The sequence below is a fragment of the Cherax quadricarinatus genome, chromosome 86 (assembly GCF_038502225.1).
Source record: "Cherax quadricarinatus isolate ZL_2023a chromosome 86, ASM3850222v1, whole genome shotgun sequence".
Classification (NCBI taxonomy): domain Eukaryota; kingdom Metazoa; phylum Arthropoda; class Malacostraca; order Decapoda; family Parastacidae; genus Cherax; species Cherax quadricarinatus.
This window is the reverse complement of record NC_091377.1, coordinates 13,027,959-13,043,761: the sequence shown is the minus strand read 5'-3', so window position 1 is coordinate 13,043,761 and position 15,803 is coordinate 13,027,959. Positions and strand designations below refer to the sequence as shown.

Genomic DNA, 15,803 nt, shown 5'->3' with positions numbered 1-15,803 from the left:
GTGATTACATGAAAGTAGGTGCCATAGGCAAGAAAACAATTCTGTATGACATCAAAATGTGGAGAAAATACAAATGAATACAAGGAGCAACATTATATTATATAGTATAATATTTCAGAGTCAAAGATTTATTTCCACATGACACAATGCAAACAATCGTAGACGGGCAATTTTAACTATGCAAGACAAGCCATGGGGGGTGGAAATCTGTAGCTCAAGTACTTTCACACTTCTCAGTGCATCATCAGGAGCTGTGCAATGTTGCAAGAGAGCAACTAAAACAGGGAGAGTTTTTAGGGTAGCATAATGTGGATGTGTCACCGTCCACGGATGATACAATGTTTGTACAGAGATGGGTGACATTTGGTTGTGCATGCAGAAAGCCCATGGTTATGCAGAGCATTTCAGGCAAACTTAAGCCTAACATAAGACTACAATGGCAATAATTATTATAAGCTGATATATAAATACATACAGCCTTTCCTCACTTAACTACGTACGGAGTTCCATTCCAAAGATCACATCGTTAAACGAATTTGTCGCTAAGTGAAGAACATACTATAATGGGAGTGAGCTTGTGTCAACCATCTTTGATATTGTTTTAATGTCACCTTTGCACCATTTATAACATTTCTGGTATATTTTTAAATGTTTATATAGTAGTGTACTGTATATTGAAATAAACAGAATAGAGGAAATCAGCTCTAATATACATTATTTAGGTATGAATACTGGTCAGAAAGCCTGTTGTAAGTCAGAGGCATCGGTAAACGAGTACATCGCTAAATGAGGAGAGGCTGTATATAATAAAAAAAAATCGAGGAAATTATAGAATATTGTACTTCTTGTTGTCCGAAGAATAAAAGACGTCCATCCAGAGTGTGATGTTGGTTGTTTGTGAGAACTCAGGGAATGACTCAGAGCACTCCACTTCCTGGTAGCTGTGACTTTCATCATCAGAGTGGTACAAATGGATGCAACTGTCACTCCCACTTAGTAACCATACAGTCTGTAAAGAATACAACTGATGTATAATTGGTGGCTTACAAATGAAGAATATACGGATAACAAAAAACATGTTTTCTCAATAAAATGTCATAAAAAATAAAATGTCAATAAATGTCATACAGTGTCTTATTCACCCATGAAAGACATAGGCTCAATCCTGAGTAAGGTGAAGACACAGTGTATTTCTTTAACCCTTTCAGGGTCCGTGCCATAGATCTACAGCTTTACGCTGAGGGTCCAAACCACAGATTTACGCCATGAGCTCAGCTCACTCTGATAAGCTGTGAGTGGTAAATTTGGGCCTAGATATGAGAGAATACATCTATGTGGTATGTGTGCACCACATAAAACAAATCCTGCAGCACACAGTGCATAATGAGAGGAAAAAACTGAGACAATAATTTTCAATTAAAACTGACTTTGCAGTGTTTTTTCGTATGTTTTTCATAGTTGTATTTGTGATTTCTTGGTCTCATTTGATAGAATGGAAGATATATTACAGAAATAGATATGATTTTGATTGGTTTTAGTACTGGAAATGGCTTGAAACTGAGCTCAAAGTAGCAGAAATGTTAAATTTTTGCCAATGTTCAAGAGTAAACAAATGACCTCACACGTCTAATACACGCCAGTTGGTGGGTCTAATATATGTTCACAAATGTGTTGATATTATTTATACAATTATTACAATATTGAATAACAGTAAATCTTCTATTTTTTGGTTTGAATAAAAATTCATTATGTGAATTAAAAGTCAAAATGGAATTCATTTGTAAAGCCTGAAAACATAACTAATGAACAGAGGAAATGTTAGTTTAGTACCAGGAATACCTACATTGTTTATTCTGGACCCTATTTTGAAATTGGAATATTTTGAACTTTGCATTAAATTGGCCAAATTACCAATTTCCGATCACTTTATTTTGTAGTTGAAACAGCTGACATGGTGATTTCTTGTGAAATAGCTAAGAATTTGGTTGACTGGAATAATGTAATTGGCCTAAAATGGGAGTCAAAGTTGGCAAAATTGCCGATGCATAAATATCACTGACACATCAAAATTCAAGAGAGCATAATTTCATCAATTTTCCATCAAATTTCGTACTTTTTGTCTTATTACCTTCAGAAAAAGATTCTCTACCATTTCATAAGAAAAAATAACAAAATTATTTTTTGAAAATTCTTGGGCCCTGGTTCACACTTTGAAATTTGGCTTCTGGACCCTGAAAGGGTTAAATCTGTTGCCCCTCTTCACTACTTACCTGGAGTTTACCTGGAGAGAGTTCTGGGGGTCAATGCCTCCGCAGCCCGGTCTGTGACCAGGCCTCATGGTGGATCAGGGCCTGATCAACCAGGCTGTTACTGCTGGCTACACGCAATCCAAAGTACGAACCATAGCCCGACTGGTTAGGTACCAACTTTAGGTGCTTGTCCAGTGCCTGCTTGAAGACAGCCAGGGGTCTATTGGTAATCCCCCTTATGTATGCTGGGAGGCAGTTGAACAGTCTTGGGCCCCTGACACTTATTGTGTTGCCTTTTAACGTGCTAGTGACACCCCTGCTTTTCATTGGGGAGATGTTGCATCATCTGCCGAGTCTTTTGCTTTCATGGGGAGTGATTTTCGTGTGCAAGTTTGGTACTAGTCCCTCTAGGATTTTCCAGGTGTATTTTTTCTTTTATTAACACATCGGCCGATTCCCACCAAGGCAGGGTGGCCAGAAAAAGAAAAACTTTCATCATCATTCACTCCATCACTGTCTTGCCAGAGGGGTGCTTTACACTACAGTTATAAAACTACAACATTAACACCCCTCTTTCAGAGTGTAGACACTGTACTTCCCATCTCCAGGACTCAAGTCCGGCCTGCCAGTTTCCCTGAATCCCTTCATAAATGATATTTTGCTCACACTCCAACAGCACGTCAAGTATTAAAAACCATTTGTCTCAATTCACTCCTATCAAATATGCACAAGCACGCTTGCTGAAAGTCCAAGCCCCTCGCACACAAAAACCTCCTTTACCCCTTCCCTCCAACCCTTCCTAGGCCGACCCCTACCCCGCCTTCCTTCCACTACAGATTTATACACTCTTGAAGTCATTCTGTTTTGTTCCATTCTCTCTACAACCAAATCAAACCACCGAACGACCTCAACAACCCCTCCTCAGCCCTCTGGATAATAGTTTTGGTAATCCCACACCTTCTCCTAATTTCCAAACTACGAATTCTTTGCATTATATTCACACCACACATTGCCCTCAGACATGATATCTCCACTGCCTCCAGCCTTCTCCTCACTGCAACATTCATCACCCATGCTTCACACCCATATTAGAGTGTTGGTACAACTATACTCTCATATATTTCCCTCTTTGCTTCCACGGACAAAGTTCTCTGTCTACACAGACTTCTAAGTGCACCACTCGCCCTTTTTCCCTCATCAGTTCTGTGATTCACCTCATCCTTCATAGACCTATCTGCTGACAAGTCCGCTCCTAAATATCTGAATACATTCACCTCCTCCATATTCTCTCCCTCCAATCTGATATCCACTCTTTCATCACCTAATCTTTTTATCCTCATAACCTTACTCTTTCCTATATTCACTTTTAATTTTCTTCTTTTACATACCCTACCAAATTCATCCACCAACCTCTGCAACTCCTCTTCAGAATCTCACAAAAGCACCGTGTCATCAGCAAAAAGGAACTGTAACAACTCCCACTTTGTGTTTGATTCTTTATCTTTCAACTCCACACCTCTTGCCAAGACCCTAGCATTCACTTCCATGTGTATATAATCATGTATCTCTCATGCCTGCATTCCAGGGAGTACAGTTTTAGGAACTTCAAGCACTCCCAGTAAATGAGGTGTTTTATCTCTTATGAGTGAATAGGGTTATTAAAGCTTATTTTTTGGTAGCACTGAAAATGGGTTGGGCAAATATTTTTATTAGATGGTTTGGGATTGAGAAGGGCCTGCCTAGTTTGAACCAGTAGGCCTGTTTCAGTGTTCCTCCTTTATTATGTTGTTGTGTAAATAGGCACCCAGGTATTAGTTTACTGTTGGGGTGTTATCCTGAGGGAACTGGAACTGTGTAGAGCTAAGTCAGTACCCGCCTGTTTCTGACTATGGTAGCATATGCTCCTCAGTACATTCAAATATTTTTTTTTCAACAAAGCAGTCATATCCTACCGAGGCAGGGTGACCTAAAAAGAAAAAATGAAGGTTTCTCTTTTTAAATTCAGTAATGTATACAGGAGAAAGGGTTACTAGACCCTTGCTCCTGGCATTTTAGTTGCCTCTAACGACACGAATGGCTTACAGAAGAAGAATGCTTTTCCACTTCCCCATGGAGTTAAACAGTTTTAGTATCTTCAAATATATTTCAGATCTAAACATAATAACAAATTTTGTTTATTTGATAAATTGTATATTATATGCAAGAATCATGGACAAGTGACACAGGATGCTCCCCCTGTGGTTGTTTTGCATTTTATATTATATTAATCATTTCAGAATCCTGAAGATAGTAATAGTCACTGAAATGTTACTTGTTAATATGTGATCTTTGAAAACAAAGTCTTGATGTATGATACAGAACTGTATACACTTTATACATAAGCATACAATTATGAAAGACAAGACAGCATGAAGATATACATAGCAATTAAACATGCATATGTATGCATCTTGTAGGAGTGAGGAAGAGCCAGTTGTGAGTGTGGGGGAAGTTCCTGAGGCAGTAGGCAGAATGAAAGGGGGTAAGGCAGCCGGGATTGATGGAATAAAGATAGAAATGTTAAAAGCAGGTGGGGATATAGTTTTGGAGTGGTTGGTGCAATTATTTAATAAATGTATGGAAGAGGGTAAGGTACCTAGGGATTGGCAGAGAGCGTGCATAGTTCCTTTCTATAAAGGCAAAGGGGACAAAAGAGAGTGCAAAAATTATAGGGGGATAAGTCTGTTGAGTATACCTGGTAAAGTGTATGGTAGAGTTATTATTGAAAGAATTAAGAGTAAGACGGAGAATAGGATAGCAGATGAACAAGGAGGCTTTAGGAAAGGTAGGGGGTGTGTGGACCAGGTGTTTACAGTGAAACATATAAGTGAACAGTATTTAGATACGGCTAAAGAGGTCTTTGTGGCATTTATGGATTTGGAAAAGGCATATGACAGGGTGGATAGGGGGGCAATGTGGCAGATGTTGCAGGTGTATGGTGTAGGAGGTAGGTTACTGAAAGCAGTGAAGAGTTTTTACGAGGATAGTGAGGCTCAAGTTAGAGTATGTAGGAAAGAGGGAAATTATTTCCCAGTAAAAGTAGGCCTTAGACAAGGATGTGTGATGTCACCATGGTTGTTTAATATATTTATAGATGGGGTTGTAAGAGAAGTAAATGCGAGGGTCTTGGCAAGAGGCGCGGAGTTAAAAGATAAAGAATCACACATAAAGTGGGAGTTGTCACAGCTGCTCTTTGCTGATGACACTGTGCTCTTGGGAGATTCTGAAGAGAAGTTGCAGAGATTGGTGGATGAATTTGGTAGGGTGTGCAAAAGAAGAAAATTAAAAGTGAATACAGGAAAGAGTAAGGTTATGAGGATAACAAAAAGATTAGGTGATGAAAGATTGGATATCAGATTGGAGGGAGAGAGTATGGAGGAGGTGAATGTATTCAGATATTTGGGAGTGGACGTGTCAGCGGATGGGTCTATGAAAGATGAGGTGAATCATAGAATTGATGAGGGGAAAAGGGTGAGTGGTGCACTTAGGAGTCTGTGGAGACAAAGAACTTTGTCCTTGGAGGCAAAGAGGGGAATGTATGAGAGTATAGTTTTACCAACGCTCTTATATGGGTATGAAGCATGGGTGATGAATGTTGCAGCGAGGAGAAGGCTGGAGGCAGTGGAGATGTCATGTCTGAGGGCAATGTGTGGTGTGAATATAATGCAGAGAATTTGTAGTTTGGAAGTTAGGAGGAGGTGCGGGATTACCAAAACTGTTGTCCAGAGGGCTGAGGAAGGGTTGTTGAGGTGGTTCGGACATGTAGAGAGACTGGAGCGAAACAGAGTGACTTCAAGAGTGTATCAGTCTGTAGTGGAAGGAAGGCGGGGTAGGGGTCGGCCTAGGAAAGGTTGGAGGGAGGGGGTAAAGGAGGTTTTGTGTGCGAGGGGCTTGGACTTCCAGCAGGCATGCGTGAGCGTGTTTGATAGGAGTGAATGGAGACAAATGATTTTTAATACTTGACATGCTGTTGGAGTGTGAGCAAAGTAACATTTATGAAGGGGTTCAGGGAAACCGGCAGGCCGGACTTGAGTCCTGGAGATGGGAAGTACAGTGCCTGCACTCTGAAGGAGGGGTGTTAATGTTGCAGTTTAAAAACTGTAGTAGTGTAAAGCACCCTTCTGGCAAGACAGTGATGGAGGAATAAATGATGGTGAAAGTTTTTCTTTTTCGGGCCACCCTGCCTTGGTGGGAATCAGCCAATGTGATAATAAAAAAAAAAATAAAAAATGTATGCAATTACAAAAGACAGGATACTACAAGCATTATGCTAATAGTTAAAATTACAGGTCCGCCATCACAAATCCGGCAATCATTTATTCGGTTTCTTCAGTTATTTGGCACTAATTTTGGCTAGCATAATTTTAAATTTCCAGGGTTGCCACACCGGCCTGCTGGTACTGTTTGGTGGCGCTATTGCTGCATAAGTCATTCCAGTTTCTTTTTCTCCATTTATTGTTTTAACCTGTTTACTTTTAGCCCTAGCCATGCTTCCAATGAATAAAAGAAATGCTTCTCATTATGTAAAGCACCTACACAGTACATCATCCATTAAAGATAAGGTGGCTTTGAAGCCACTGTCGGTTGCCATGAGCTCAGTCTCATGAAGCAGGAGAATATGCTTTATTATTATGCTAATATCAACATTACAGCTTATTTGCCTATCACAATTGATCTAATATGACATAAGAAACAATATAAATAACATAAAACATGTTAAATACTCCAGAATGAATAATATTTGGCATAATACCAAGCAGTTCGACGGAGGTATGAAGAGGATATGGTATACAAATACCATTCTCCTATCCCTGTCTTGGGGATTATATTAGAGAAAACAGAGTATAGCACAGGGCTAACTGTGATATCCACTCGTACTGCACCATAAACCTGAAACAAAAGTTATTTTCTCTATATAGATTATCACACATAGCAGCATATGTGTAGAGAACCTAGGATAACCCAAAAAAAGTCAATGTGGCTTATTTTTAGTACCTGACTTGGGTTAGCCATATATGATTTTTGGTAAATATTCGATTCCCAACCAGGTTAGAAACATTAGGCGTGTTTCTTTACACCTGTTGTCTATGTTTGCCCATCAGTAAATGGGTACCTGGGTGTTAGCCGACTAGTGTGGGTGTTATCCTGGGACACTGACCTAATTTTCTTGAAATACTCTGCATAACAAGTGGCTTTCTATATAGTAGTATGTCACTGATGTCAGCTAGGCCTGTATACCTTGTACATGTACGTGTAGTAAATAAAGATATTATTATTATTATTATTATTATTATTATTATTATTATATTATTATTATTTTCTCAGTTGTTTGTTGGGTTATCTTATTCAAACTTGGGCAATGTATGATGGAAAGATACTTCTTCACATACACCAAAAATGAAAGAAATCAGACCATAAAGAGCGGAGTTCACTTCTCAGCCATTAGCGGCCGCTTAGCGGTATATTTTTGTATGGTTGTTATGGTTATACGTATTCTCATTTTTTCGGTCTCATTTGATAGAATGAAAGATATACTACAGAAATAGATATGATTTTGATTGCTTTCATGACGAAAAGTACCTTGAAATTGCGCTCACAGTAGCGAAAATGTTCTATTCTTTAGCGAAGCTCAAAGGTAAACAAATGACGTCACCGTCCAATACCTGTCCGCCTGCCAGTCCAAATTCCAGTATGGAGTCAAGAATGACTTGACATTATTTATACATTTATTACAATAATGCAGCAGTCTGCATAACAGTAAATATTCTATTTTTTTGTGAATAAAAATTCCAAATGAAAAGCAAGAGTAATATAAGAGGGGCCTGTAGCCGTGACTAATGAACAGAGAAAATGTTATTTTAGTGCCAGGAATGTCTGCATTGTTTATTCTGGATCCTATTTTGAAATTGGCATCTGTTGAAATTTGTGTGAAATCAGCCAAATTGCCAATTTCTGACCACTTTATTGGGTAGTTGAAATAAGTGAATGGGCAGTTTCTTGTACTCAGTCGACAGACTAGAAGTAAATAAGTTTATTCAGGTATACACAAATATGGTTACACAGATTATCATACATAGCAGTGTATGTATAGAGAACCTAGGATAACCCAGAGAAGTCAGACAAAGTGACTTATTTCCAGTACCTGGCTTGGGCTTGCCATATATGATTTTTGGTAATTTTTTTTTCTCGGTTGTTTGTTGGGCTATCTCATTGAAACTTGGGCAATGTGTGATGGAAAGATGCTTCTTAACGTACAACAAAAATAAAAAAGACGGACGATAAATAAGGGAGTTAACTTCTCAGCCATTAGCCGCCTCTTTGCAGTATATTTTCGTATGGTTTTTATGGTTGTATTCTCATTTTTTTGGACTGATTTGATAGAATGGAAGATATATTACAAAAATAGACATGATTTTGATTACTTTCATGACAAAAAGTACCTTGAAATTGAGCTCAAAGTAGCGGAAATGTTTGATTTTTGCCGATGTTCAGTGAACTGTGTAAGTCAAGTTGGTTAATTTTATTAAGTGTATTCTAACCTAACCACTGTAATCCGGCAAACTCAGTAATCCAGCACACTACAGGTCCCAATGATGCCGGATTTGTGATGGAGGACCTGTATAACCATAATTTTTGAAGGGGTGGAATAGTAAGCCAGTAGAAGGCCTTGGTCAGATGACCAAAAGCTCCACTGATGGGTCATTACATGACCTGTCAGTGGAGCATCAGGAAACACTTGTCCTGTTTCCTGACAAATATTACCTAACCTGACAAACTTTACCTTACCTAACCTAACCTAGCCTACCCTAACATGACAAATCTTACCTAACCTAACTTACAAGCATAACTTGACTTCTGTAACTACAAACAAATATTTCAGATGTAATTACCTATTTGTGGCTACAGGAGCAGAGTTATGTTGGTGGTGTCCTGTCTTCAGTACTCTCTTCATCATATACTTTTTCAAAAATTTCACTGGTTGCAGTGCTTATTACATTTTCTTGCAATTCATTCCATTGATCTATCACTAATAACTGTATATTCTTCACCCAAACTTCCACACAAACAATAATAAAAATAATAATTATTTGATAGTAAATATTTTATTTATATTTTTTATTAAGACATCAGCCGTTTCCTACCAAGGCATGGTGACCCTAAACAGAAGAAACAATTTCATCATCATTCACTCCATCACTGTCTTTCCAGAGGTGTGCCTACACTACAGTTAAAAAACTGCAACACCACCCCTCCTTTAGAGCTCAGGCATTGTGCTTCCCACCTCCCAGACTTGCCAGTTTCCCTAAATCCCTTCACAAATGTTACTTTGCTCACACTCCAACAGCATATAAAGTCATAAAAATCATTTGTCTCCACTTTCTCCTATCTAACACATTCATGCACGCTTGCTGGAAGTCCAAGCCCCTCACACATAAAACCTCCTTTACCCCCTTCCTCCAACCTTTCCAAGGCCAATCCCTACCCTGACTTCCTTCCACTACAGATTTATATTATATGTCACTTTATATTATGTCACTCTAAACAGCAAATATTCCAGACCCCTCCTTTAGAGTGCAAGCCCTGTACTTTCCACCTCCAGGAGTCAAGTCCAGCTAACTGGGTTTCCGTAAATCCCTTCACAAAATATTACCTTACTAACATATAAAGGTATAATCATATAAAAGTATTACCAAGGAACTGTTGGACACTGATTCACATGCAACAGGTATGCTAGAAATACATTTGTAACTTTTGCAAGATACATGTTTAATGTTTTCAAGTAGAGTTCATGCAGTTGATGGTGTGGATGACTGAGTACTATTTCAGAAAATGTAAGAAATTCAATAAGGTTTTTTTACATTTTGTACATCATGCCTGCTAGATGACCTAGTTATTTCTATTTTTGTCATCTTGAATACAGCAATGGCTAATGTGACCTGGATATACATATATATATGTAGTTTGTTTTTGTCCCGGTAAGTAAAGGAAGTCCTGGCTATTTTTTTTTGGTGGGTACTTATTCACATAGGTATGCTTTTTTTCTATCCCTACTTCAGCACTGATAAGGTTCTTTTTAGTTAGTTATTGACACATTTGATATTGCAATAAGATCACAGCAAACAGGTGATATCACAATATGCAAAATAACCACTGAAAAAATAGTGAAATTCCCAGTGGTTTTGTGATTTCTCACATTATCCTTGATAATGTGAGAAATCATGAAAGTGCTTGGAATTTCACTATTTTTCATTGTGGTTATGTTGCACATTTGATTATGATGAGCTGTGAGACACCATCTACCGATTTGCTTAATCTATATTCTTCTCTGATATATGCAAGGTCAATGTATCTAAATTAATTTTCTACTGCATACTAACATAGCTGTTCCTGGCTCTTCTGAAGGAAGGAAGGAGCTCTTCACATAATGTCAAATTAAGGGCTCTTACCTCCCATCCATGTTTGGTCTTTGTTTTAGTGTGATAAAGGTGGTAGGGTACAAAGTCTAGTTCCAGAGGCAGACAGTTCTGAGAGACAACATCTAATGCACTGTCACAGTTCAGATCCCAGTCTGAGTAAATATTGAAGAAATGGCTCTGCTGTCCAGTGACATCATCTTTCTGTAAGGAAAATTTGACTAACTTTACTATATTGTAATTAATAACTAGTATATTTATTTATTTATTTATTTTTTATTTGGACATGATACATAGTTGTACAAAGAAATATAGTGATTGTGTGTATATGCCAAAAGCCCCTTGTATGCAGAGCATTATGGGCAGTCTTAAAATTAACTTGAGATTAACTAAGCAATGATATATTCAGTGGTAAAACATTATTGTAAACAGATAACAATTTAGCACAATTGAGTATTACAACGACAGGTCATATGGTCATTTATTGTGTTGCTGTGCATTCAGTAGAAGGGAGTATTCTGTTAGGTAATGTAATTAAAAAATAACAAAGTTCGATTGGGTCACAGGTTAAACATTTATGAGATACAATTATGAGAAACATTTATGAGATACAATTTATGAGATACAATTATTCAGTATTTATTTAGTTGTGGGCGAGTAAGTGATTTTTGAGAAGAGACTTGAATTTATATACAGACAGTGTTTCTTTCATATTCACAGGTAATGAATTCCAGATTTTAGGGCCTTTTATGTGCATTGAGTTTTTGCATAGCGTGAGATGGACACGAGGAACATCAAAGAGTGATCTGTGTCTTGTGTTATGGTCATGTGTTCTGCTGAGGTTGGTAAGGCGACGTTTCAGGGGAGGGTTTATATCCGAGTTAAGTGTTCTATGTGTGTAGTAGGTGAAGTAATAAGTATGGATGTTTTGTATGGTGAGTAGGTTTAGAGTTTTGAATATTGGTGGAGTGTGCTGCCTGTAGTGGGAATTTGTTATCATTCTGACTGCAGCCTTTTGTTGGGTAATTAGTGGTCTGAGATGGTTTATTGTTGTTGAGCCCCATGCACAAATTCCATAGGTGAGATAGGGGTAAATAAGTGAGTGATATAGGGCCAGGAGGGCTGACTGTGGAACATAATACCGTGTCTTCGATAGTATGCCTACGGTCTTGGAAATTTTCTTGGAAATTTGTTGTATATGTGTTTGAAATTTGAGTCTATTATCAAGGTGGATTCCTAAGAATTTTCCCTCTGTGAGCTTTGTGATAGGTGATCCGTTTATCATTGTGTTAAGAGGGACATCTGTAGCTCTGTTACCAAACTGAATGAAGTAGGTTTTGTCAATGTTTAGAGTAAGTTTGTTAGTCCTCATCCAGGTAGATATTTTCTGTAATTCGGTATTCACAGTATTGGCTAGCATGACTGGGCTTGGGTGAGAGAAGATGTATGTAGTGTCATTTGCAAATAGTGTTGGTTTGAGTAGTTGCGATGCATTTGGTAGGTCATTTATGTATATGAGAAAGAGAAGAGGGCCAAGGACACTTCCCTGTGGGACACCAACTGTAATTGGCTATGCAGAAGAGTTTGCTCCATTTGTGTACACATATTGGTTTCTGTTGCTGAGGTACGACTTTAGGTAGTTGAGGGAGTGCCCTCTTATACCATAGTGCGACAATTTTATGTGGAGCAAGTTATGGTCAACTGTATCAAAAGCTTTACGTAAGTATGATGATGATGAATCAGACACATGTGCAACATCTGGGCATCTTAACATTTGTAGATGTTTTGCCATCCATTGGCTTTATCAATACAAATTCAAGGATGTAATGGGGAGACTATAGAACTATCTACAAAAGATGATGTAATCAGTCCCTCAGCCTTGGAAGTGAAGAGCACCATGATCTTGAAGAATCTGAAGCACAGCTATGAAGCTTGATGTTTATATACCGGCATCAGGTGAGGGATGCTCAGCAGATAAAGACATTGTCACTGGCAGGCCGGATTCCCCAGTGGAAAGTAAATCATACCCAGAGCATGAGCCAATGGTATACAGTACACTGTAGTTCAATTGATATTCGATTGTTCAAATTAATGTTTATGATGCAATTTTAAAGCCAGATAAAGCCATCTGGTTACACTTAACATGGAGTTAGGGAATGGATTTTGGGAGAGTGGAGGACAATGATCTGTGATATACCTGTGACCAGTTTCATGAGTTCAATCTTTGTAGCCCAGCCTGAATTTCATATTGACTGTCTGATCAACCAGGCTGTTGCTGACATGACCTGCCAGCCTACTTATCTATCACAATCTGGCTGATGTGGCACTTGTTGCAAGAAATAGTCCAGTTTTCTATTTAAAACTTGTACCCTCCTTCTAGCACTATTTTGTAAATTTGCTGGTAGTATGTTGAGGTCTTGGATCTTGGATGTTGACAGTGTTCTCTAATTGTGCCTACAGCAACCTGACTTTTATTGGATTTATTCTACACTTCCTTTTGTATCTCTCACTTCAGTAACTGAAGTTATTATGGTTATGTGCAGAACTGGAACCTGACCCTCAAATATTTTCCATGAGTATAGTATCAGATATCCTTCCACTGTCCATTCAAAATGTAGGAGCACAAGTGATTTAAATTGTACTGTACCAAGATTTTTCAATGTGCATTCTCTAGAGATTAGCTGTATTGTTCTATTCCACTGTCAGAATCTTTCTACTGTAATTCTGATGCTGTATACGAAAGGTGTTATGTAAGTTAGGTTTAAGCTTGCCCGAAACGTTCTACACAACTATGGGGCTTTCCGTGTGAGTGATGAAATGTCATCCAATTTTTCACAAACAATGTAGCATGTGGAAATAAATACTGATTGACTGATTTATTTATTGACATTGGAGTGTGAGCAAAGTTTACTTCAGGCATACAATCAGCATTTGTGTTACAAGCCCAGTAGGTAAATACTGCCCTATATGAAGCTTCCTGTGATTTGCTGTAATTAAAGTAAATAAGGAGTTTTTATGAATAAAACTTTAGTGTGGGAAGCAGCAACCTGATAACACAATATCTTGAATGTTAAGCATGTGGTGGACTTTACAGTGGTTCAAAGGAAAGGGGGTGTATTAGTTTAAGTGAAGTTACATACTGGATCATCCAAGGCCTCCCATCACAGAAATATACAGTACTAGTCCATGTGTATATAAATAGTGCTTGCACAATATTACATGTAAACATAACTTATTACATGTAAATAACTTACCTTGATAATTGTAATTCCTATAATGAAGTCCTCTTGAATGACAGATCTGTTTACAGCATCAATGGATATGATTTCAGCTCCACCTGTAAAAGAATAAATTAAAATACAGTATAAACCAGTAGGGCACTGTTACTGTAGTGGTATTACCTGCATCTCTTAATATAATGTCTAAGACAATTCTCACACACTCTGGTTAACACTGCACATTCAAGATTTATATTAGGATCAACGTCATTTCAAAATTTGCCCCCAAGAGGTACACACCAGTGCCCAACCTAATACAGAATACCAGCACAAGATCAAGAATTACATAGCACAAAGCAACTTCATATCCAAATTTTAAGCTTCACTATAGGACCTGTCATCTCACTCACTACTTGACCTGTCCTTCCACTACTTGACCTGTCCTCCCATTTGTTCACCTGACACACCCTACTCCCTGCACGGTGAGAGGTGCAACCTTCCCTATAAATTCATGTTCTCCTTTTACTCAAGAAATCGTAATGACACGGTTGCAAACAAACCATACCCCCGGCCGGGATTGAACCCGTGGTCATAGAGTCTCAAAACTCCAGCCTGTCGCGTTAGCCACTAGACCAGCTAGACACAGTAAGATTCATCCAACTAGGTATATTTCTACACCATAGGAAGGTTAGCACAGGCACCACTGTGACCACAAATGCAAATTTTTACAGACGAATCTCCAGCTAGCGTGGCCGTGACAAACTCTAGCTAGAGTTCGTACAGTGCTAGTCACGGTATTATGCCAGGTGAGCGCCCCAGCATAATGCCGTGACGAAAATCAAAGGCCTACCATACAGGGGATTCTTTTCGTCAGTGCGTTATGCCGGGTAGCAGCCGTTAGCATGATGTCACAGCCTGCCACCACACTCCAGTGACTCCTCAGTGCTCAAGTGGCTGCTGTGGTGAGAGGAAGTGTTGCACTTTTGTCTCTCATCTGCCCCCTCTTTTGTCAGGTGTTCCCTTTGGTTTTAGGGCTATACATGTTTGATTATGGGTAAAAGGAAGTCTTTAACACCTGAAACTATAGTTCAAATCATAGGGCTTCACAAAACTGGGCAACAGATGAACGAAAGAGTGGAGAATGTTGGTGTGTGTGAGCATTCAGTGAGGAACTGGGTGCAGCGTTTCAAGGCTGGTGGTGGTGTCTAGTTACCTTCTGCCAAACCTTGGCCTGGCCCCTCGAAGAAGACATCTGTTTGTGCCTTAACTGTGTTAAAGAAGTAGTCAAAGAGTACACCTAAGATAACTTCTAAAGAACTGAAAGAAAAGAACCCACATCTTCTCTCAGAGGTGTCTGTCAGAACTGGTAACAGACGTGTGTCAGAACTGGACTACAGTAGTTACTGCCAGGTTAAGAAACCAATCCTCTCCAAGCCACAGAAGCAACAGACTGGATTATACAAAGAAACATCTTCACTGGAATCCTCAACAGTGGTCTTAAGTGATGAAGTAACCTTCACTGTCAGCTGTAACCATGGGGGACATGTGTATCGGCCCAGAGGTAGTGACCCGCTAGACCCATGCTACACCTGTGAGACCACCAAACACCCAGACTTGCTCATGGTTTGGGGGTCTTTCTGTGCTCAGAGTGTTGGTGAACTCATTGTGCTTCCCAAAAACCAGTATATGAACCAGTATAATTACCTGGAGTTATTGTGTGACAATTTACCTGAGGCGTTTGACAAGTGTGGGGCTATGGCTTTTATGCAGGACGGTGCACCGTGTCATGCCGCCAAATCTGTAGTTCAGTGGCTTAAGGACTGTGAAGTGAGGTTCTTTAATGACTGGCCAGGCAATTCCCCAGACCTAAACTCTACTGAGAA

General features: G+C 39.0%; 1 protein-coding gene across 12 annotated transcripts in view; it reads right to left on the bottom strand.

Moving 5' to 3' along the window:
- LOC128702953 (KICSTOR complex protein kaptin) overlaps positions 1 to 15,803 on the bottom strand; it is a 112,450-nt gene that overhangs the window by 47,675 nt on the left and 48,972 nt on the right. For all 12 annotated transcript variants that reach the window (XM_053797433.2, XM_053797434.2, XM_053797441.2 and 9 more), the window contains exons 5-7: positions 13,957 to 14,039; positions 10,736 to 10,906; positions 843 to 1,009 (exon numbers count right to left, since the gene is read on the bottom strand). In XM_053797433.2, coding sequence (XP_053653408.1) covers positions 843 to 1,009; positions 10,736 to 10,906; positions 13,957 to 14,039 — 421 coding nt within the window. The remainder of the gene's footprint in view (positions 1 to 842; positions 1,010 to 10,735; positions 10,907 to 13,956; positions 14,040 to 15,803) is intronic.